The 24,237-nt window shown below is 37.0% G+C and overlaps 2 protein-coding genes across 8 annotated transcripts in view; one reads left to right on the plus strand and one right to left on the minus strand.

Moving 5' to 3' along the window:
• ART3 (ADP-ribosyltransferase 3 (inactive)) overlaps positions 1-24,237 on the plus strand; it is a 142,465-nt gene that overhangs the window by 699 nt on the left and 117,529 nt on the right. The gene's annotated exons all lie outside the window — the stretch shown is intronic.
• On the minus strand, positions 19,368-21,600 carry CXCL10 (C-X-C motif chemokine ligand 10). The gene is made up of 4 exons (XM_049630669.1): positions 21,465-21,600; positions 20,837-20,963; positions 20,529-20,618; positions 19,368-20,077 (listed from the first exon to the last, which is right to left on the minus strand). The coding sequence occupies exons 1-4, from the start codon at positions 21,523-21,525 to the stop codon at positions 20,059-20,061; spliced, it is 297 nt and encodes a 98-aa protein (XP_049486626.1). The 5' UTR covers positions 21,526-21,600; the 3' UTR covers positions 19,368-20,058.

Below are 24,237 nucleotides of genomic sequence, written 5' to 3' on the forward strand. Positions count from 1 at the left end.
CTTTTAGGAGAAACAGAAACTCAGCAAGAGGATATTGCAGGCAGTTCTCACAGTCCTGGGAAAAGAGCCAAGGATTATCAGCGCAGTTGAAATCAACAGATAATTCCACTTTCCCTTTGGACGTGGTTTTAACCTGTTTTGCCCCCCAAAAATCCCCGACCCCCAAGGAACCAAATGCTCGGGTAACCTTCAAAAGCAGGATTGCAGGATTTTGTTTTCGTGTGTGTGTGGCAGGATTTTGCAGAGGCAGGGTTTTGTTTTCATGTGCGTGTCCGGACTTCCGCCTTTCTCTTTTTGATTATGGAATCCGTGTGGTCTGTTTAATTATGGACATAGTTTTAGAGTCTGTCACAGTGACAATAAGTCTTCCTTTTTGCTTGTGAAAGGGGAAGTTTCTTTTCATAATGAAATCCCCAGGCCTGTTTGAATTTTTGCAGGGTGGACTTCCCCTTCTCTCAGTAGGTATTGCTAGTTTTAAAGGACGCTGACTTGAAAAGGGTTTATTTCTTGAAAGTCTCAGAAGCCCCTACTTAGCATTCTGATTTTTTCTTTTTTCCTCTTTTTTTCCCCCCATGCAGGGAGTCATTTCTTCCTTCCACAATATTCTTGTATGGTAAGGTGTCTGCAGGCAAATAATAGTTGTGTGTGTGTGTGGGGGGGGGGTTCAAGTCCTGTCCACTTCTCAGATTACAGAAGGGAACAAGTTTTACCTTTACTGATCTTGATACCTGGCCTCCTGGTTTATATTTTTTAGGTAAAGCTAGAGGATTGGATTAAATCTATTAACTATTCTGAGAGGGAATGTTAGGACATCATTTAAAGGACAGCTGTGGCTAAATTCTGGCAGTAATACATTTTTGCTCTGTGGTAGTCTGACGACTTGTTACCATAAGTTTTAAGCTGCCGCCTGATTGAAGAAAAATTATCCTGAAGAGCGAGAAAATATTTTTGTTTAAAAATCAATATTTATTTAAAGTGACTTACATTCACATTGTTTCGGTAAAATTACAAGAAAAATTCGTATTCTTCATTTACTCTTTATCATTCATTAATGTCATTTATCAAGCTGTTATTCTATACTTTTAGGACACAAATAGGAACAAAAATCTGCCCTCAAAGAGCTCACAGTTTTGTGGGGAGAAAGTGTAGCGAGTCCTGTATTGGAAGTGGTATGATAAAGGACTGTACTCAATTATTGGAGGCGCAGAGAAGGTCACAGCTCTGGTTGAATTAGGTGTGGAAGGGAGAGTTGGTTGGAATTTGTTACTAGAAGATGAGTGGGGGAGGCATTTTGAGCAAGAGACATGAGAAAAAGGATGTCAAAATTTGGAAACTGCAAGAACCTTGGTAGGATGAAGGGTACAGTGATAATAAAATTGGAGTGGTGAGAAAGGAGGCTAGAAATACAGTAGCCACCGGACGATGAAGGGCCTTGTACATCTCTATGTGCTGAGCAAACCTTGAAGAGTTTTAAACAAAGGAGTGAGGTGAGGAGATTCACAAAGACCCCTGTTTATGCTTATATCCACATCTGACCCTTGTCATTAAGCAATATCTTTAAATAATCTTATTTTACATTAACATTTCCTTATATCTACGTAGTTTATATTTTAAAAATGTTTTTTCTATTTGTAGCCTGTTTATTCTGTCATCCCTGGAGTTGTTTCTATTGGAGTTGTTTCTATTTCAGAATTCAAAAAATACCTCTTAATAGTTTTTGAAAGATTTTACTTTCTTGGGATATTTTCCTTTTTGGGAAGTATAGAGACAAGGGTTAAAACATCTTTATATCTTCTATAACATTTTAACAGATTACATGCCAGAAAGAGTAGATTAATTTTGTAATGCCCCCATCGATATATACATGTACCGGTTTCCCAATTATTTTGTCATTTGTATTTATTTTGTTTAATATGTGAGACTTGGCACCTGAGATCAGTGCTTATTTCAGTTTCTTGTTGACCTTTTAGTTTGTGTTGGCTTAATACCTGAATCTGCTACCTTTTCAAGATCCCTTGTCAAGTGGAGTCAGAGTATTGACTTTCTAAATGTATGTCAATTCTTTGCATATTTTATAGGAAACTTTAATCCATTTTTAGTTAAAATATCTGCCTTTTTGTTGCCTTCATTTCTTGCATAATTTTTATTGAAGTGTATCACATGTTCTAAGCAATTCTCTGTCCACTCAAAATATGGTATGTTGAAGTTCTAACCACCAGTACTTCAGAATGTGACTGTGTTTGGGGACAGAGACTTTAAAGAGCTATGAGGTCATTAGGTGGGCCCTAATCCATTATGACTGATGTCCTTATGAGAACATAAGGATGTAGCGATGTACAGAGAAGACCATGTGAGGACACAGGGAAAGGAGGGCTGTCAACAAGCCAAGGAGAGAGGTCTCACAAAGAAACCAACTGAGTTCACTCCTTGATCTTGGAATTCCAGTCTCCAGAATTGTGAAAAAATAAATTTGTTGCTTAAGCCACTCAGTCTGTGGTATTTTGTGTGACAGCCTCAGCTAATTAATATAACCAATAGACAGGGGGAAATAGGTGTATGTATAGAAAAGTGTATCAGCATTGTGGCTCAGTGGATTTTCACCAAATTTCAGTGGCGTGACAATACTTTTCTTCTTCCCTAAAGCTATACCGTCAATGAATTTGCCTATTTTTGAACTATATAAATGGTACTGTGTATGTCCTATTTAGAGTCTCATCCCTATCACTAAACGTTTGTGAGATTCATGTGTCATGTATGGAAGAGTGTTCATTCACTTTAATTGCCCTGTTATATTCTATTGTATGACTTAACACGAGGTATATATTCAGTTAATGGACATTTTGATTTTTTCCCAATTTTGGGCTAAACTGAATGTTGCAGTTATGAATGTTCTTGTGCATATTTTTTGGCGCATATATGTATGTGTTTGTTGAGTGTATTATTAGGAGTGGAATTGCTGGTTCTTAGAGTGTGTGTATATACAACTTAATTTGTACTGTTTATGCTTCCACCAGCAGTGAAAGAGGGTTTCATTGACCCTATATCCCCATCTATATTTAATATTATTAGGCTCATTGCCTTCTTTTTATCTTAAGTTTTTGCTGTTAACTGTTGAGAAGTTTTTCATTTTTACATAATACTGACCTATGTTCACTTCAGATATATTTTTTCCCCTTTCTTTTTTAAGTAGGCTTCATACCCAGCATGGAGCTTGAATTCACAACTCTGAGATCCAGAGTCACATGCTCTGCTGACTGGGCTAGCCAGGTACCCTGTAGTGTATAGATATTCAATAGTTGATGGTTTCAAGCTGTAAATTATTGTCTGATATTGTATAAAGAGTAGATGTAAGTTTCTTTTTTTTTAATGGTCACGTTTTTATTTAAATTCCAGTAAGTAGGGGTGCCTGGGTGTCTTGTTAAATGTCTGACTCTTGATTTCAGCTCAGGTCATTGTTTGTGGGATTGAGCTCCACATTGGGCTCTGCACTGACAGTGTGGAGCCTGCTTGAGATTCTCTCTCCCCCTCTCTCTCTGCCCCTCCCCCACTCATGCTTGTGTGTTCTCTCTCTCAAAATACATAAATACACTTAAAAAAAATTCCAGTTAGCATATAGTGTATTAGTTTCAGTAGTAGAACCCAGTGATTGATCCTTTACATGTAATACCCAGTGCTCATTACAACCAGTGCCCTCCTTAATACCTATCATCCATTTAACCCATCTCTCTGCCCACTTCCCCTCCAGCAACCCTCAGTTCTCTATAGTTAAGAGTCTATTTTATGGTTTGCCTCTCTTCCCCCTGCCACCATGTTTATCTGTTTTGTTTCTTAAATTCCACATATGAGTGAAATAATATGGTTTTTGTTTTTCTCTGACTAATTTCACTTAGCATAGTACACTCAGGCTTCATCCATGTTGTTACAAATGGCAATATTTCATTCTTTTTTATTGTTGAGTAATCTTTCATCGCGTGTGTGTATGTGTGTATGCCACAAGTTCTTTGTCCATTCAGTAATTGATGGACATTTGGGCTGTTTCCATAATTTGGCTATTGTCAATAAAACTAAAAGGCAGCCTTTGGAATGGGAGAAGATATTTGTAAATAACGTATCTGATAAAGGATTAGTATCCAAAATCTATAAAGAACTTACCAAACTCAACACCCAAAAAACAAATAATCCAGTTAAGACATGGGAATAAGATATGAATAGACATTTTTGAAAAGGAGACATATAGGTGGCTTGCATTCACATGAAAAGATACTCAACATTGAAAAGATACTCACATGAAAAGATACTCACCTCACACCTATCAGAATGGCTAAAATTAACAACACAGGAAACTGATGTTGGCAAGGATGTGGAGAAAGGAGAACCCTCTTACGTTGTTGGTGAAAATGTAAATTGCTGCAGCCACTGTGGAAAACAGTATGGAGGTTCCTCAAAAAGTTGAAAATAGAATTATCCTATAATCCAGCAATTGCACTACTAGATATTTACCCAAAGGATACAAAAATACTGATTAGAAGGGGTACATGCACCCCGATGTTTATAGCAGCATTATCAACAGTAGCCGAATTATGGATTTAAGTTTTTTGATCTCCAAATTAATATCTAATTTTCCCACCAAAGTTTTTTAAATAGTGATTTTTCTCCAGTTGCAATCAAGTAGTAGTGGCTGGGTCTGAAGACATCTGGAGGGTTGGCCAAAATAGCATCATGGACTGCCTCCATGTGGCCTTCTTCCCTAGCAGTATAGCCCAGGGGTTAAATGGCCCCTGAACACTTCACCTTGTGGGCTCTCTCTCCAGCAATATAGCCTAGGTAGCTGTAGTTCCTCCTATTCCTCCTCCTCCACTTTTTTCTGCCTTCATCCTTCCTTCTCCTTTTTCTCTTCCTCCTCCTTCACTACGTAGTTACCCACATTGGGCTCTGCACTGACAGTGTGGAGCCTGCTTGAGATTCTCTCTCCCCCTCTCTGCCCCTCCCCCACTCATGCTTGCATGTTCTTTCTCTCAAAATACATTTTTCTCTTCCTTCATACTGCTTCAGTTTACTGACTAGTGTTCTTTCATTTTAGCCTGAAGGACTCCCTTTAACATTTTTTTGTAGGGCAAATCCAATGGTAATGAACTCTCTTAGCTTCTGTTTATCTTGAATTGTCTTCATTTCTCCTTCATTCTTAAAGGGTAGCTTTGCCAGATCTAGAATTCTTCGTTGACAGATCTTTTTCCAGCAACTTAAATATGTAATCCTATTCCTTCTGGTCTCTAACATTTGTGAGAAATTGGCTGTCAGTCTTATTGAGGATCCCTTGTATGTGAGGAGTCCCTTCTCTCTTGATGCTTTCAGGAGTCTCTGTCTCTGTTTTGACCATTTGACTACCATGTGGATCTCTTTGGGTTTATCCTTCTTGGAGTTCATTTAGATTCTTGGGTGTGTGGATTCATGTAGTCCATCAGATTTGGGAAGTTTTCTGTCATTTATGCATATATTCTCTCTGTTCCTTTTTATTCTCTTTCTGGGCCTTGCATTATGAGTCTACTGGTTCATTTGATGCTATTCTAGGTCCCTTAGGCTCCACTTTTTTTTTTCCTTTCTGCTTTTCAGACTCAGTATTTTTAGTTGTCCTGTTTTCAAATCGCTGATTCTTTAGCTGACTCACAGCTGCTGGTGAATCCCTCTAGTGAATTTTTCATTTCAGTTTTTTACTTACCTGCTCCAGAATTTCTATTTGGTTCCTTTTTATAATTTGTGTCTCTTTATCGATGTTCTCATTTTATTCACACATTTTCCCAGTTTCCTCTTATTCTTTGTACATGGGTTCCTTTAGCTCTTTGAGGATACTTAATGCAGTTGACTTAATATATTTATCTAGTAAGTCCACTGAATGTCTGGGCTTCCTCAGGAATGATTTTTTGTCAGTTCTTTCTTTTGATTGGGCCATACTTTCTTGTTTATTGTATGCTTTGTGATTTTTTGTTAAAAACTAGACATTGAGTATTGTGCTAACTCTGGGAATCTGATCCTCTCACTCTTCAGGGGTTGTTGATTTTGCTTGTTGACTGCTGGAACTATCCATTGGTAACTTTCCCAAATATTTGTGCAAAGTAGATATTTCTTGTGTGTGGTTACTGAAGTTTCCAATTAATTGTGGTCAGCCAGTGACTTGACATACCTGTATAAATATAGGTCAAGAGAAGTAGAATGACACACAAAGCTTGCTCTTGTGTGATAGGATAAAACTTATTTGGAGTAAATTTCAGGAAGTTATCTGTGAAACCTGAATCAAAGTTGAATTCCGAAAATTACCTTTGTGTATTTTCTCTCAAAATGAGGAAATTACATCTGTCTTTGCAATATATATTTAATTCATACCTTAAGTAAAAGTTTTTCCTTTATCTACACATGTATGTTCACAACCTAATAACCATCCCCTTCAAATCTTACCACTAACTGGTACTCAACTCAGAATTAAATGGTGTTGTTTTGAAAATGTGCTCATTTTCTACCATTCAGAGGACCTGCAAGTTGTGAAATACAGGAAATAGCAACAAAAGCTAGCTTTTGGGAACTAAAAGCCCCTTTTGTATTGTACTCTGGTACCAGAAAAATCAAACTTGAATTTAAAATAAAACATATACTTCTTTTGAAACCAAAAGTGCCTATTAGTGTTTACAGCAAACAAATGTTAATATATCGCATTAACAACAAAGTTTATTCCAAATCTTTTTCTTTTTCTTTTTCTTTTCTTAGAATCTGTCAGCCATGAAGATTGTATACGTTTTTTTAAAATAATTTTTAATTACAAAAATAATAGTTGCTACTGTTTTTCAGATTATAGAATTGAATGTGTATTTTCAAACCAAACTCGCCACTTACTGCAAGATACAATGTGCTTCTGGTAGGAATGGTGGTAGTGCTCCCAGCTGAAGTTGTGCTCTAACATTCTTAACTCATGAGGTCCATCATTGTGTATATGTTCTATTTTACTTTTTTCTTTGGTTTTGTGGTATTTGTTACTAGGTTTTGTGGTTTCTTGTATGTCATTGTTGAGAATCCTTTGTTCTTAGTTTGATAGTAAGTTTTTTTTTTTTTTTTTAAGTTTATTTTGAAAGAGAGACCGAGCACACACATGCACAGGTGAGGGAGGGGCAGAGAGAGAGAGGGAGAAAGAGAGAATCCCATTCAGGCTCCACACTGTCAGTGCAGAGCCCGATGTGAGGCTTGAACTCATGAACCTTAAGATTAGGACCTGAGCTGAAGTCGGACACTTAACTGACTGAGCCACCCAGGTGCGCTGATTGTAAGTTTTTATTTTGAGTTATTTAGCCAGATGTAGACATATTATTAGTTACATTTGTTCCCTAAAAATGTATAATTCCAATTTAGTTTTTGCTTATTCCAAAAAAATACAGAATATGCTTTTTAAAATAGAGTCTCAAGTCTGTGACTTGAGATTTTAATGTTTCTAGTATTTGTTTTTCCTCAATCCGGTCTTTCTCTAAATAGCTAAATAATACTATACAAGCTAAATAATACGTTAGTGCCATAGGTATGTTTATTTATAGAAGTCTGTATGTGTACATAGACAGTGTATGTCTACAATGCTGATTCTGTGATTCTTGCCCCCTGGCTAAGCTGAACTTCTCTGAATGCTCCTTAGTTAAGTTTCACTTAGATTACTTTGAGCAGACAACTACAAATTCTGCTTACTTTGTCAAATCTTCCTTGACTATACCACGGCTCTAGGTCATCTATTCCTTTCCTGAATCCTTTACACTTATTTCCAGCATTTGTAATGTTGAATCATTTGCCCTATTCCCATTAGCATTCCTTGTGAGTAATCATGGAGCGTTGACAAGAATAGATGAGACAACATGTGTCCACACACATTTCATTTATTTGTATTGATAACCCATCATCAGGAGATACAACTGCTCTACAAGATCTAAATTCATGAGCAGTATGCTTAGTATAATTCTTTATAACTATAATTGAAGATTTCTTTATGAACTGTTGAAATAAATAAGGAGGCTGTTAGATTGAGGTTGCTTGGAAGCCTACGCAAGCAAACCAAAATCTAAGCTGTAGTCAATACACTTGAATCTGAGAAAATAAAACTTAGGAACAACCAATCACAGATAGACAAGTAGGCTTTCCCAAATAAGGCACCTATTAAAGTCATAGCCAATCGGATAATTTCCTTGATTCATTTCAATGTCTTTTCTATAAAAATCTCTCTCCTAGCTCCTGTCAGTGGAGTGTTCCTAACCACCTTTCGTTTGGTGCTGCCCATTTTGAATTGATGTATGCTCAAATAAAGTCTTGACAATTTCAGTGTGCCTCAACTCTTCCTTGCACAGAAGCTTTCCAAGCTCCTCCCTAGAACTGCTTTTAAGGTGGAGCTAGCTAGATCGTATATTATTCTCCTACTATGGTTGACTTTATTGCTGTGTGAAATTTTTTCTTTTTCTTTTTTTTTTTTAATTTAATTAATTTAGAGAGAGTGCATGCATGCAGGGGAGGGGCAGAGGGAGAGAGAGAGTCCCAGGCAGGCTCTGTGCTATCAGTGCAGAGCCCATGTGGGGTTCAGTCTCACAAATTGTGAGATCATGACTTGAGCCAAGACCAAGAGTTAGAGGCTTAACTGACTGAGCCACCCACACACCCCTATGTGTGTAATTTGTTTACTATCATTGACAAGATGAGAAGTTCTATTACCACATGGTGAGTGGCACATTCATGGTTTAGTCCTGATTTTACTCTTTATTCATTCCATTTTGTCAAGTTATAACTTTGACCTTTGTTCATTTCATTCTCATGATTGCAAGAATATAAGCATTCTTTAATTTTATCTTTAAAACTTTACCTTGTTTTATATCCCTACAGAGCTTTCATTATATTTACATGTTTCTCTGATTTAACACCTATTTCTACTAACTGTATCCAACGCATTTGTCACTTCCAACATGCTAGATTTCTTTTTTGATCAGTTTTATTTACAAATACCACTTATCTGAGTACTGGTATGCTTATCTTTTGTTGTTGGCGGCATTTGAATTACATATGTTTTTTGTTTCCTCAGCTAGATTATTATAATTTTATGGCCAGGCATCATGTGTTGATTGTCCTTGTTTGTGCCATTGGATCTTGAAGTTAGGAGGGGCATAGCAATTATTTATTAAGTTGAACTTGATTGCATTGAGAATATTCTAGGCTTAGTTCCCTTTCACCTCATATAATTAAAGGTCTCTAATTTCTAACAACAGAGCCAAGTTTGTGCCTTAGTGGTTCTAGAGGTAAAAAAAAAAAAAAAGTGTGTGTGTGTGTGTTATTATTATGATTAATGCAGTAGGTCAGATGGTCTTGTAAATTTTAGGAATACTTGGGAAATAACCATTAATGTCTCCTTTAGGACCCAGATCTCTGAGATGAGCTTAGGTTTGTTAAATCCCCACACTGGCCTAGTATTTCCAGTATTTGAATGTAAGATTACATAGATATGAAGTACATATATTAGTATCCATATGGTCTAAAGTGAATGCTCTACAAAGTGATGTGGTGTGTTGAAGGTCTGTGATGAATTAGGACAGACTTATGAATTTTAACCATTTGAAGGTTGTAGAACTGAGACTGGTAAAAAACTATGGATACATGTATGTTTATATATTTTGCTTATAATTTTAGGGAAGTTGCTGAGCCCTAAAAATGACACATCCCAAGATCATCTGCTCTGGGAATAACAGCATTGCAGGTTCAGACTGATGTTGAACTTTTTTCAGCTGTCCTTTTTCTTTTCTCCCCGTTTCCCATTCTACAGTTAACTAAGGGGATTTCTTGGATCTGAGTCTAGAGAATGAGATAGCCACGCTATTCTGGCTTTAATTAGATTTGAGTGTCCTGGGAAAATGTTGCATAATATGTAAACAACATGCTCTTCTCTATCTCAAGTGAAAATAACACAAGTTATTTTTTATTTTGAAAGAATCATCTTTCAGGATGAAACTTGGGGTGGAGGGGACTTTCCCCTCCTCTGAACAGCTGTTGCTACTATTAAAACATTAAACTTAGTTTTGAAACATTTTTATTTTTGAAAGTCCTGTAAGCCCCTGCTTAAAACCTTAATTCTTTTCCCACGGGACTCTCATAGTCTAGTAAACAGTTTGCCAGTGCACATGCTGGATATTGTAATGGGAGAAGGTCATAATTTCTTCTGTGGGTATATGGTGATTCAACAAAACTAGTAAGCTCTTTATTTCTAAGTTTACTTTCTTCTAAGGTTTAAGAACTATCTAATGTCTTTGGGAAGTGGTCCTGTCCTTGGAGTGAATACCAATTTCCAACGGATTCTAGCTATGGCAAATGTCAGTAACTTATTCATTCATTCAGTGAGTATTGAGCATTACTGTGTGTCAGGTACACCGGTAGATACCAATGATACAGTGGTAAATAAGACAGGTGTAGTTTCTGCTCTTGTAGACCTTTTTGAGGATATGGAATAAACAGATGAAAAAGTATGTAATATATTTACAGATAGTGATAATGGCTATAAAAAGGAGGGTAAAGAGATTGAGAGTGATAGAAGTGATATTATTTTTAATAGATTGGTGAAGAAAGCCGCTTCTGAGAAGGTGATATTTGAGCAGGGACCTGAATAAAGTGAAGGAATAAACTATGGAAATGATGGGAATGTGTTTGCTGTGCTTGAGAAGCAATAAGAGGCTGTATAGCTGGAATGGAAACATTGAGGGGAGAATGGTAGGAATGAGGTGGAAGAGTTATGTAGAGCTTTACAGACTATAAGGAAACATTATGGGTATCATTTAAAGTGTGATGGGATGCTTTTGGAAAGATGAAACCAGGGGTATCCATAATCTCATTTATGTTTTAAAACTACTACATTGGCTGTTGTGTAGAGAGTAAATGGTAGCAGGCAAGAGGGTGAGCAGGGAAACTAATAATGACATATTATTGTCTGGTGACCTGAAATATATATCTAGTAGTTGTTTAATGATTTTTTAATATAAGCAATTAAATTTTAGTACAGCATTGGACAAAAGTTCTGAGGTATATGTATGTATATGTGTGTATGTATATGTACACATGCATGTATGTATCTGTATGTATACACACGTGTGTATACATACATGCATACAGTGGCAAATTAGGTGTAGTTTCTGCTCTCATAGACCTCATTTTGGGAGACTGTTTTTATTTCAGATCTTTTCCAGAGATGCATCATTTCATGAAGGTCACTAACAACATAAATCCTAGTCCTTTAAGATAAGCATGCATATATATAGTGTCTTTGAAAATTGGTTTTCACTTAATTTTTTTTCTCTCTGATTAGAAATGGTAGAAATATTCCTTGTAGAAAACTTGTAAAATAAAAAATAAAAATCATCTATAATTCTATCACCTGTTAATAGTATTTGAACTATTAATAATTTATTTTAGTGACATTTAGTAATATTTCTGGAGGATTCCTTTTTTTTTTAATTTAAAAAAATTTTAATGTTTATTTTAGAGAGAGAGAGAGAAAAGGGGAGGGGCAGAGAGAGAGGGAGACACTGAATCTGAAGCAGGCTCCAGGCTCTGAGCTGTCAGCACAGAGCCTGCTGTGGGGGTCGAACTCACAAGCCATGAGATCATCACCTGAGCCAAAGTTGGATGCTTCACCAACTGAGTCACCCAGGTGCCCCTGGAGGATTTCTGTTTCTACCTATATAAATGAGAAAACAGGTGCAGGAAGACTTTAATGACTTGTGCGAATCACCAGAGTAATCATTGTCATATTCTTACTGCTTTAGTGAGGTTCTTGACCTGCCCCTGAATGAAGCAAGAATGGTGTTATCAAATTCTAAATATGAACAGTGAATTAACTAAGTAGACTATGACAAAGAAAATTAAGAGACACATTTACAATCACTTTCCCCTTTTCCTTAAGGCCAGTATTCTTAGATCATGTTGCAATATATAGATCATTGTGGGCCATGTATTTTCCTAGAAAAAGGAGATTTCTCTCCCTCGGATTTATAACATGACCATACTACAGTAGATGGGTTCATTTGTTCTCTGTGTACCTCAAATTTTATTTACTTCGGACATTGGTGAACTTTCTACCCAGAAAAGGAATTCTTCTTCACCCCTGATCTAATTTATTTCAGAAAATAGACTTAAAATCTGTTTAGACTTTTTCTGAGCTGGATTTCTGCATGAGCCTTGGTTTTTGTCTTACAATTAAAAAAAAAAAAACTTATCTAAGAAATTACCTACTTATGCAGAGACAAGTGCACTTCCCCTTCCAGTTTCTATCCCTCATTTAGATTAGGGAAGGCAAGACCTTGTTCAGGACAAGGTAATGTGGGCTGTAGCATTTAAGAGCCAGTATGCCACTTCTCCCTTTGTCTTTTCTGTCATGACAGTGTGTATTATTGAGTCAACATAGAGGCATTGCCAAGCTACATGGAACTTTGAGCAAAAAAATAAACTTTCATTGTGTTAGATCTTTAGTATTTTGGGAGTTTGGTCTAACAATCTGTTATTTTTTGTGTATATTTTATAACATGCATACAGCTTATAAATATACATTGATGGTGATGGCATACCTAGCAAATAAAGGCTCTCATAATGTAATTCTTATCTGTCTCTCCATCATTTTCTTTTTTAAAAAATTTTTTTTTTTTAATGTTTATTTATTTCTGAGACAGGGAGAGACAGAGCATGAGTGAGGGAGGGGCAGAGAGAGAGGGAGACACAGAATCAGAAGCAGGCTCCAGGCTCTGAGCTGTCAGCACAGAGCCCGACGCGGGGCTCGAACTCACAAACCATGAGATCGTGACCTGAGCCGAAGTTGGTCTCTCAACCGACTGAGCCACCCAGGCGCCCCTCTCCATCATTTTCTACAATATTCATATCTCTAGTTTTATATTTACATTATTCCAGGTTGAGAACACTGTGCTATCTCACCCCTATGTCTTTGATCACATTCTTTGCGCTAGAATTCACTTTTTTCCTTTTACCTATTCTCTCTCTGTCTTTTTGGTATTACATTAGGGTTTTTTTTTCTAAGTTTCTTCCATTGACGTATAGTTGACAAATAACATTATGTTGGTTTCAAGTGTATAACATGATTTGATGTTTGTTTATGTTGTGAAATGATTTCCCACAATAAGTCATTGTAGTAAGAATATTTTTCTTTTGATGAGAATTAATTTTTATTTGATTTAACTTTATTTTTTGTTTTTTAATATTTACATCCAAATTAGTATATAGTGAAGCAATGATTTGAGTAGATTACTTAATGCTCCTTAACCGTTTAGCCCACCCCCCCTTCCCACAACTCCTCCAGCAACCCTCAGTTTGTTCTCCATATTTATGAGTCTTTTTTGTTTTGTCCTTCTCCCTGTTTTTATATTATTTTTGTTTCCCTTCCCTTATGTTCATCTGTTTTATTTCTTAAAGTCCTCATATGAGTGAAGTCCTATGATTTTTGTCTTTCTCTGACTAATTTCACTTAGCATAATACCCTCCAGTTCCATCCACGTAGTTGCAAATGGCAAGATTTCATTCTTTTTGATTGCTGAGTAATACTCCATTGTGTGTGTGTGTGTGTGTGTGTGTGTGTGTGTGTGTGTGTGTGTATACCACATTTTCTTTATCCATTCATCCATCTATGGACATTTGGGTTCTTTCCATATTTTGGCTATTGTTGATAGTGCTGCTATAAACATGGGGGTCTTGTGATGAGAAATTTTAAGATGTATTCTCTTAGCAGCTTTCGGATACTCAGTACAGTATTATAAACTGTAGTCACCATGCTATAGTTTACATCCCCAGTGATAGCTCTCTTTATTCTTCTATTTTGCTATGTAAAGTTGTTTGATATTCATGAAGATATCTCACAATTGGTTATATCCTGGAATTTTTCATTTCTTTGCTAGTTTGTTATGCTCTTTTAATGTAAAACATAGCATTTTTAAAAAGATATATTTATAAAGTTATTTTGAGAGAGAGCAAGCGTGCATGCAAGAGTGAGGGAGGGGCAGAGAGATAGTCCCAAGCAGGTTCCTTGCTGTCAGCACAGAGGCCTAAGTGGGCCTTGATCCCGTAAACGGAGCCCATATCAAGAGTCAGATGCTTAACTGACTGAGCTACTCAGGCACCCCTATATAAGTTTTTGTTTAAATTCCAGTTAGCTAACAAAGTGTAGTATTAGTTTCAGGTGTACAGTATAGTAATTCAGCGCTTCCGTACAACACGTGGTGCTCATCACAAGTGCACTCCTTACTCCCCATCACCTATTTAACCCATCCCTCTACCCACCTCCCCTCTGGTAATCATCAGTTTGTTCTCTATAGTTAAGAGTCTGTTTCTTGGTTTGCCTTTTTCCCCGTGCTCCTTTGTTTCTTCAATTCCATATATGAGTGAAATCATGTGGTGTTTGTCTTTCTCTGACTTACTTCACTTAGAATAATATTCTCTAGCTTCGTCCATGTCGTTGCAAATAGCTATATTTCAGTATTTTTTGTGGCTGAATAATAGTCGTGTGTATATACTTACATCACATTTTCTTTATCCATTCATCTGTCATTGGATCCTTGGGCTTTCCATAATTTGGCTATTGTTGATAATGCAGTTATAAACGTCGGGGTGCATATATCCCTTTTAATTTTTTTGTATTCTTTGGGTAAATACCTAGTAGTGCAATTCCTGGATCCTAGGGTATCTGTTTTTAACTTTTTGAGGAATCTCCATACTGCTTTCCAGAGTGGATGCACCAGTTTGCATTCCCATCAACCGTGCAAGAGGGTTCCCTTTTTCCACATCCTCACCGACATCCTGATTTGTATTTCCCTGATGATCAGTGATGTTGAGCATCTTTTCATGTCTGTTTGTCATCTATATGTCTTATTTGGAAAAATGTATTCATGTCTTCTGCTTATTTTTCAATTGGATTGTTTGCTTTTTTGTGTATTAAGTTGCATAAGTTTTTTTTTTTACATATTTTAGATGTTAATTAACCCTTTATCAGATATATCATTTGCAAATATCTTCTCCCATTCCGTAGGTTGCTTTTTAGTTTTGTTGATTGTTTTCTTTGCTGTGCAAAAGCTTTTTAGTTTCATGAGGTCCCAATAGTTTATTTTTGCTTTTGTTCCCCTTGCCTCAGGAGACATATCTAGAAAGAAGTTGCTTTGGCTGATGTCAAAGAGGTTACTGTCTGTGTTCTTCTTTAAGATTTTGATGGTTTCATGTCTTACATTTAGGTTTTTAATTACTTTTGATTTTATTTTTTGTGTCTGGTGTGAGGAAGTGGTTTCATTCTTTAGCATGTTGCTATCCAGTTTTCCCAGCACCATTTGGTTGAAGACACTTTTTTCCATTTGATATTCTTTCTTGCTTTGTCAAAGATTAATTGACCATATAATTAGGTTCATTTCTGGGTTTTCCATTCTGTTGTATTGATTTATGTGTCTGTTTTTGTGCTAGTACTATACTGGTTTGATTACTACAGCTTTGTCATAGAACTTGGAAGTCTGGAATTGTGATGCCTCCAGTTTTGTTCTGCTTTTTCAAGACTGGTTTGGCTATTTGGGGTCTTTTGTGGTTTCATGTAAATTTTAGGATTGTTTGTTCTAACTCTGTGAAAAACGCTGGTGGTATATTGAGGGGGATTGTATTAAATGTGTAGATTGCTTTGAGTAGTATAGACGTTTTAACAATATTTTTTCTTCCCATGCATGAGTATGGAATGTCTTTCCATTTCTTTGTATCATCTTGGATTTTTTTCATCAGTGTTTTACAGTTTTCAGAGTATAGGTCTTTCACCTCTTTGGTTTGGTTTGTTCCTAGGTATCTTATTGTTTTGGTATAGTTGTAAATGGGATGGATTCCTTCATTTCTCTTTCTGCTGCTTCATTATTGGCACACAGAAATGAAACCAATTTCTGTATGTTGATTGTTTTTCTGCGACTTTACTGAATTTGTGTATCAGTTTTAGCAGTTTTTTGGTAGTCTTTCTGGTTTTCTGTGTAGAGTATGATGTCATCTGCAAATAGTGGAAGTTTGACATCTTCCTTGCTAATTTGGATGCTTTTTGTTTCTTTTTGTTGTCTGATTGCTGTGGCTAAGACTTACATTACGATGTTGAATAAAAGTGGTGAGAGTGGACATCCCTGTCTTGTTCCTGATTGTAGAGGAACCTACTGAAAAACTGAGACCTCTCGGTTTTTCCCCATTGAGGATGATATTAGCTGTGGATTTTTCATATAAGGCCTTTATTATGTTGAGGTATGTTCCCTCTAACCCTACTTTGTTGGGAGTTTTTATCATGAATGGATGTTGTACTTTGTCAAATGCTTTTTCTGCATCGATCCAAATGATCATATAGTTTTTATCTGTTCTTAATGAGGTGTGTCATGTTGAGTGGCTGATTTGCAAATGTTCAACCATCTTTGCAACCAGGGAATAAATCCCACTTGATTGTGTTGAGTTTTTTTGTTTTTTTTTTTTTACTGTGCTTGATTTGGTTTGTTAGTATTTTATTTAGAATTTTTGCATCTGTGTTCATCAGGCATATGGGTCTGTAGTTCTCTTTTTTGGTGAGGTCTTTATCTGGTTTTGGCGTCAGGGCAATGCTGGCTTCATAGAATGAATTTGGAAGTTTTCCTTTTTTTCTATTTTTTGGAATAGTTTGAGAAGAATAGGTATTAATTCATCTTGAAATGTTTGGTACAATTTGCTTGTGAAGCCATCCGGTCCTTGACTTTTGTTTGTTGGGAGTTTTAAAATTACTGATTTAATTTCTTTGTTGGTAATTGGTATGTTCAAGTTTTCTATTTTTTTCTGTTTCAGTGTTGGTAGTTTATGTATTTCTAGGAATTATCTATTTCTTATAGGTTGTTCAGTATATTGGCATACAGTTTTTCATAATCTCTTATCATTGTATTTCTGTAGAGTTGGTCGTTATTTTTTCTCTCTCATTTGTGATGCATTTGGGTCCTTTCTCTTTTTAATAGAGGTTAGAGGTTAATTTTTTCAAAGAACCAGCTCCTGGTTTCATTGATCTGTTCTGTTTTTTAAGTTTCTGTATCATTTATTTCTGCTCTAATCTTTTTTACTTTATTCCTTCTACTGGCTTTAGGCTTCACTTTTTAAAAAATTTATTTAAATTCAAGTTAGTTAACATACAGCAAGTATTGGTTTCAGGAGTAGAACCCAGTGATTCATCACTTACATATAATATACAGTGCTCGTCTCCCTTTCCTCCCCTCCAGCAACCCTCAGGTCTCTGTATTTTTTATTTTTTTCCCCTCATTTCTTCAGGTGTAAGGTTAGGCTGTCGGATACTTTTATTCTTGATGTAGGTGTGTATTGCTATACACTTCCCTCTTTGGACCACTTTTGCTGCATCCCAAAGATTTTGTACGTTTGTATTTTCATTTGTTTCTGTGTATTTTTTTATTTCTTCTTTGATTTCTTGGTTGACCCATTCATTATTGAGTAGCATGTTGTTTAATCTCCATGTGTTTGTGGTCTTTATGAATTAAAAAAAAATGTGTAGGTACAGATTAAAGAACAAATTTTCACGTACTCACTACCTAGGTAAAAAATAGAACTTTACTGTAATTCAGAAGCCTCTTATGTGCCCCTTCCTGATTGCATTCTTTTCTCACTTTCTGAAGTAGTTACCATCCCGAATTTTATGGAAACCATTCCTTTTGTGTGTGTGTGTTCATCATATATGTCTTCATTCCTAAATCCAGTGTTAAGTTTGCCTGTTTTAGAATTTCATAGTAAATAGAACTATGCTGTATGTACTATTCTGTGACATGCTTCTTTTGTGCAAGACTGTTTTTGAGATCACCCATGTTGATGTATATAGTTCCATTTTGTGTATTTCTACTGTTGTGTAATACTTCATTGAATTAGTATACCCTTATTTACTTATCCATTCTATTTATGGACATTTGGATTGTGTCCAGAGTTTGCTATTATAAACAATGCTGCTGTAACATTCTTTAATATATGTAATATACAAGAATTTATCCGTGGTGTATGCATAGTAGCAGAATTGCTAGGACATAGAGTGCACACGTTAAATTTTACAAGATAATACCAACCTGGTTTTCTTTTTTCATTTTTTTTTTTTTTTTTTTTTAACGTTTATTCAGTTTTGAGAGAGAGTGTGAACAGAGGGAAGGGCAGAGAGAGAGGGAGACACAGAATCCGAAGCAGAATCCAGGCTCTGGGCTGTCAGCACAGAGCCCAACGCGGGGCTTGAACTCACAAACCGTGAGATCATGACCTGAGCAGAAGCTGGACCCTTAACCAACTGAGCCACCCAGGCGCCCCCCAACCTGGTTTTCGAACCAGTTACGGTAGCTCTTTCCTCTTTCACCAGCAGTAGAGGGGCATTCCTCATTGCTCTACTCTTCCTGTCTCTTGGTATTTATCCAACTTAAAGAATTTTGCCAGTCTTGTGGTGTCAAATGGTATCCCAAAATGATTTGAATGTAGATGTCCCTGATTACTAATGATGCAGAACAATTTTATATGTTGAGGACTTGTGCATTTTTTTTCCTGTGACATTCCTATTCATTTCTATTTCCCATTTTTCGCTTAGTTATCTATCTTTTCCTATTTTTCTTTTTATATATTCTAGATACAATTAATTTGCTGACTAAATGCATTGTAATACCTCCTTAGTGATTAATTGGATGTGGGAGGTGAGAGAGGAATGTAGAATTACTTCCAGGTTTCTGGTTCGGGGAACTGAGTGGATGATATTGCTGTTAAACTAGGACATTTAAAAAAGGCAGAGAACTAGATCTGGGGAAGAAGAAAATTTGAGATATTTTAGAGTTTGATATTTCTGTAGGATATTCAGGTGGAGATATCACATAGATCTCTCCCTATAAGGGTCTGAAGCTCAGGCAAAGTCTGTTATGCCACATCAGTCCTGAAGGAATCTTGTATGATGGGTCTTTCAGCAGACTGCAGTTGGAAGGAATATGGTAATTCTCAAAGTCATTTGTCTTCTACTGTGAGATTCTTTTATGAAATATGTATTAGTTATTATTTTAATACCTTTTTGATTTGTTGACAATTGTATAATCTTTCTTAATGTTGCCGAGGGAGGGTGTCTGGGTGGCTCAGTCGTTAAGCATCTGACTTTGGTTGAGGTCATGATCTCATGGTTCATGAGCTTGTGCCCCTCTTCCTCACCTCCCTCCCTCCCCCGCACCCCCTCCCTCTGCCCCTCTTGGGATTCTCTCACTTTCTCTGCCCCTCACTCACTTGCATACATACTCTCTCAAAAAAATTACTGCTAAAGGAGTACAGCATTTTTATTTTGAAAAACATCCAGGGTATGCCTTACATAACATGCATAGTATATATCTAGACTTAAAATTTTTTATTCATTCATGTGTAGTACTTCATTACACAAGTTATTCCATACACACTGAAAACAATATAAGACATATGTACGTCTGAGAACTCAACTTTGTGCAGTTTTCATTAAATAATAGTATTTTCACATACATTTTCAGACATTTTTAGGTTCTTTTATGTATTTGGAATTGTGTATATATAACCACTGGAAGAATATGGGCCCCTTGGAGGATAGCAGTAGAATCCCATGGAGTAAAGATCTTTCTTAAAAAAGGAAATTGTATTATGGCTATTTGTTTTTCTTAAGTTCTGAGAACTTGGATAAACCCAGAGGTGGGAATATCTTTAATAACCTTTAGAAGATATGAAAGGTGAGGAAAGTGTTAGTAGCAGGGCTAGGACCTGGTACATTCACTAAAAATGTAGCACCTTTAGCTTACAGTGCCAGAGCAGAGTTCGTACTAAACAGCTCAGGGTGATGAACCATCCACCTCCCTCAAGGAGTAGTAGCAGCTTATTTGGTGACAGTGGTTGGTCACCTTTTAGGAGAACTGCAATCCAGGGACAATTAGGGCTTGACAAGTATGTAGGGAAATGATGGCAGAGGTAGTCTCTTTCTGGTCCATCTTTGTCAGTACAGTGATTATGCTTCTGTGTTCAAGGAGATCTTTTAGACCTGTAGGAAGAGAAAGGGGATGTAAAAGTGTGATATGCTCAACTCTGGCTTCAGCCTGGGTTCTGCTTAGAACATTCTGAGTTCATAGGTAACTCGCAAGTCCCCAGGCAAAGTGGTGAGCTTTCCTGATGCTACATAGTCATTGTGGATTGCAAGAGCTGCTTTTTTAGGGACAGGAGAGGCTTGGGGAAAATTTGGTAGCTTTGCTTGGATAGTTCTAGCTTTGCCTCAAGGTTAAAATGACCTATTGACACTTCTAGTTAGGTAGCTAACTTTTGATACCACAGATGATGGCAATCTCAGTATAAAAATAAATACAGGTAGTGGCAGGCATGGTGGTAAACACACTTTTAAGCCAAGGGATCCCACAGGAAAGCTCACTGCAAATATTTCTGACTTCCCCAAATTGACATTTCTTAAAGAGCAATTCTGCAAATGACAGCAAACCTACCTTTCCTTGCTAATTGCTTTCACTAAATTCTTGATGGTCTTAGACTCTGGATTCAGGCATGTTTTCTCCCCATTCTTTTTCATTGTAGCACTGTAGAAGTAAGAGGGAAAATATTTAGAATGATGTTGGGCCAATAAAACAGGTGTAATATACAGTTTTTAAGCCAGATGTTTATGTTTCACTCTAGATGTTTCCCTTTGCTATGTAGAAGTCTTAGAATCATACAAAGCATTTATTGATTTTGTGATCATACATATTTAATATATGATTACAACTAGAGAAGTGACTTTCAGAAGGCATTTACTCACATGATTTCAACACGTGGACAAAAGTGACTTGCAGGAATCACTTCAAGTTTTTCTAAGGACCTTAGATTTACAGATAGTTCACTAATCTTGATACAGGTACAGCGTGGTGTTCTAGAGAGAGGTATTCCTGTGGGGAAAAAAGACAAGTACAGTAGGGGAGGTTAGTGCAGTTTTCGTTTTAGTCGTTTAGTGTGGATTGGCTACTACTTAGCAGAACCTATATCCCCATGTTATTTGAGGTAATCTGAGAGGGAATGATCCTATTATAATACAGCTCTGAATGATTGATTAGTTGATTATCTGAAAGAATGGAATTGCAACTTGTGAATTGTAAACTTATACCCCTGAGCCCAGTTCCTATGGTTAATTGAGTTACTTAAGAAGTATCTGTCTCATTCTCTCTGTCCTCATTCCCTTACATTTTCTCTATCCTCTTACTCTTCTGTTCCCCCATCCTTTTATTCCATTTGCCTTTCTGACCTGTGACCAGAGAGAATCTCTGCTCATTTAGTCTTCATTTATAGGCAGGCTGTAAAACTTTTGCAAATATGCTATTCCTGTAATTATAGAACTTCTACGCAGTCCTATTTCTGACCTTAGAAATTAAATATCCTTTCATGTTCCTTACCTTGAGTTCCACTCAGAGTCAGAAAGATAAGACAGAAAATAAGAACAGCTCGTTGGTTCATGGTGCTGTGACTGGAGGTTCCTCTGTGGTAGGCTCAGAATGTCTAAGCAGTTGAGTGTCTCAGAAAACGTGGGGCTGGGATGCAGTATTTATTTGTAAAGGCACTTTCCCTCTCTAACTCTGATTGGATGACATTCTAGTTGACTAAGCAAAACCTGATGCCTGTTTCTTGGGGAAGTCCCATGTTGCAGAATCAAAGGTATTATTAGTATTTATTGTGGCTCGGAGTTATGGAATTTCCCTCCACCCCCATTTTTCACTAAGAGTGAGTTAGGTTTCACTTTCTAAAACATGAACTATTTCTTGAAAAACAGAACTTCATTGCATATGTGGTTATTTTTAATGAAAAAAATTTAATGAAACTTTTTATTTTTTTTTAATTTTTTTCTTTAATGTTTATTTATTTTTGAGACAGAGAGAGACAGAGCATGAACGGGGGAGGGTCAGAGAGAGGGAGACACAGAATAGGAAACAGGCTTCAGGCTCTGAGCTGTCAGCACAGAGCCCGACGCGGGGCTCGAACTCACAGACCGCGAGATCATGACCTGAGCCGAAGTTAGCCGCTTAACCAACTGAGCCACCCAGGCGCCCCTAATGAAACTTTTTAATTTATTTTTTTTTTGGGGACAGAGAGAGACAGAGCATGAACGGGGGAGGGGCAGAGAGAGAGGGAGACACAGAATCGGAAACAGGCTCCAGGCTCCGAGCCATCAGCCCAGAGCCTGACGCGGGGCTCGAACTCACGGACCGCGAGATCGTGACCTGGCTGAAGTCGGACGCTTAACCGACTGCGCCACCCAGGCGCCCCCCTAATGAAACTTTTTAAATGAAACTTTGATTCTCATGTTTTGCCTCCTGCAAAATAAAGATGTCAACTTAATCCTCAAGTCAGAATCCTGCCTACGGGTTTTTTTTTCAAGTTTTTATTTAAATTCCAGTTAACATACAGTGTAATATTAGTTTCAGATGTAGAATTTAGTGATTTATCACTTGCATATAATACCTGGTGCTCACCACGAGTGTCCTTTTTAATAACCATCACCTATTTTTCACCACCCCCCCCCCCACTTGCCCTCCAATAACCATCAGTTCTCTGTAGTTAAGAGTCTGTTTCTTGGTTTGCCTTTTTTTCCCCCTCCTGTGTTCATTTTTTTAAATGTTGGTTGTTTTGGGGGGGGGGGGGGGGGGTACAGAGGAGCCGAAGTGGGCTCTATGCTGACGGTAGACAGCCCTATGTGGGGCTCAAACTCAAGAATCGTGAGATCGTGACCTGAGCCACCCAGGCACCCCTCATTTGTTTCTTAAATTCCACATGAGTGAAATCTTCCTGTATTTGTCTTTTTTGATTTATTTTGTTTAGTATAATACTACCTTCCTCTATTCCACGCCATTACAAATGGTAAGATTTTATTCTTTTCTATGGCTGAGGAATACAGTTTCAAAATGAGTATGTCTTAATACTGTGTTTTGAATCTATTTTTTTTTAAATTTTTTTTTTAACGTTTATTTATTTTTGAGACAGAGACAGAGCATGAACAGGGGAGGGGCAGAGAGAGAGGGAGACACAGAATCTGAAACAGGCTCCAGGCTCTGAGCTGTCAGCACAGAGCCCGACGCAGGGCTCGAACTCACGGACCGCGAGATCGTGACCTGAGCCGAAGTCGGCCGCTTAACCGACTGAGCCACCCAGGCACCCCTTGAATCTATCTTAATTTGCAGCAGTAAGGCATGAATATGGATATATTCACTTCATGAGTTTCAGAGATGTCATTTTAAAAATTTTTACAATAACTTGTTTCTAAAATTTTTTTTTTTTATGTTCATTTATCTTTGAGAGACAGACAGAGAGTGGGGGAGGAGCAGAGAGAGAGAGAGTGACACAGAATCTGAGGCAGGCTCCAGGCTCTGGGCAGTCAGCACATTGCCCAGCATGGGGCTCGAACCCACAAACTGCGAGATCATGACCTGAGCCGAAGTCAGACACTTAACCGACTGAGCTACCCAGGCGCCCCTATTTTTACAATAACTTGTAAAAAAAAAAAAAATAGGAAAGTTATTTTCATTTTGTATATGGAAAAAGAACCTTAGGGATGAGATAATTGTGTTAGGTCACACAAAGGTTGTCATCTATTTAGTCTACCTATAATGCTTTTTCTCAGCATTTATCTTACATTTCTGTAATTACTTTCAGAGGGTAAGAAAAAATTTTTTTTAATTTAAAAATTTTTTTAAATATTTTTTATTTTTTTATTTTTTTAATTTTATTTTTTATTTCTTAAAATGTACATCCAAATTAGTTAGCATATAGTGCAGCAATGATTTCAGGAGTAGATTCCTTAGTGCCTCTTACCCATTTAGCTCATCCCCCCTCCCACAACCCCTCCAGTAAACCCTCAGTTTGTTCTCCATATTTATGAGTCTCTTCTGTTTTGTCTCCCTCCCTGTTTTTATATTATTTTTGTTTCCCTTCCCTTATGTTCATCTGTTTTGTCTCTTAAAGTCCTCATATGAGTGAAGTCATATGATTTTTTCTTTATCTGACTAATTTCACTTATCATAATACCCTCCAGTTCCATCCACCTAGTTGCAAATGGCAAGATTTCATTCTTTTTGATTGCTGAGTAATACTCCATTGTATATATATATACCACATCTTCTTTATCCATTCATCCATTGATGGACATTTGGGTTCTTTCCATACTTTGGCTATTGT

This window comes from Panthera uncia, chromosome B1 (genome assembly GCF_023721935.1).
Source record: "Panthera uncia isolate 11264 chromosome B1, Puncia_PCG_1.0, whole genome shotgun sequence".
Lineage (NCBI taxonomy): Eukaryota > Metazoa > Chordata > Mammalia > Carnivora > Felidae > Panthera > Panthera uncia.

Coding starts and splice junctions, on each gene's coding strand:
- CXCL10 (XM_049630669.1), bottom strand. CDS start 21,525: ATGAACCAACGAGCTGTTCTTATTTTCTGTCTTATCTTTCTGACTCTG. Junction 20,964..21,464: donor GACTCTGAGTGGAACTCAAG/GTAAGGAACATG, acceptor TTTTCCCCACAG/GAATACCTCTCTCTAGAACA. Junction 20,619..20,836: donor TGTCCACGTGTTGAAATCAT/GTGAGTAAATGC, acceptor TTACTTCTACAG/TGCTACAATGAAAAAGAATG.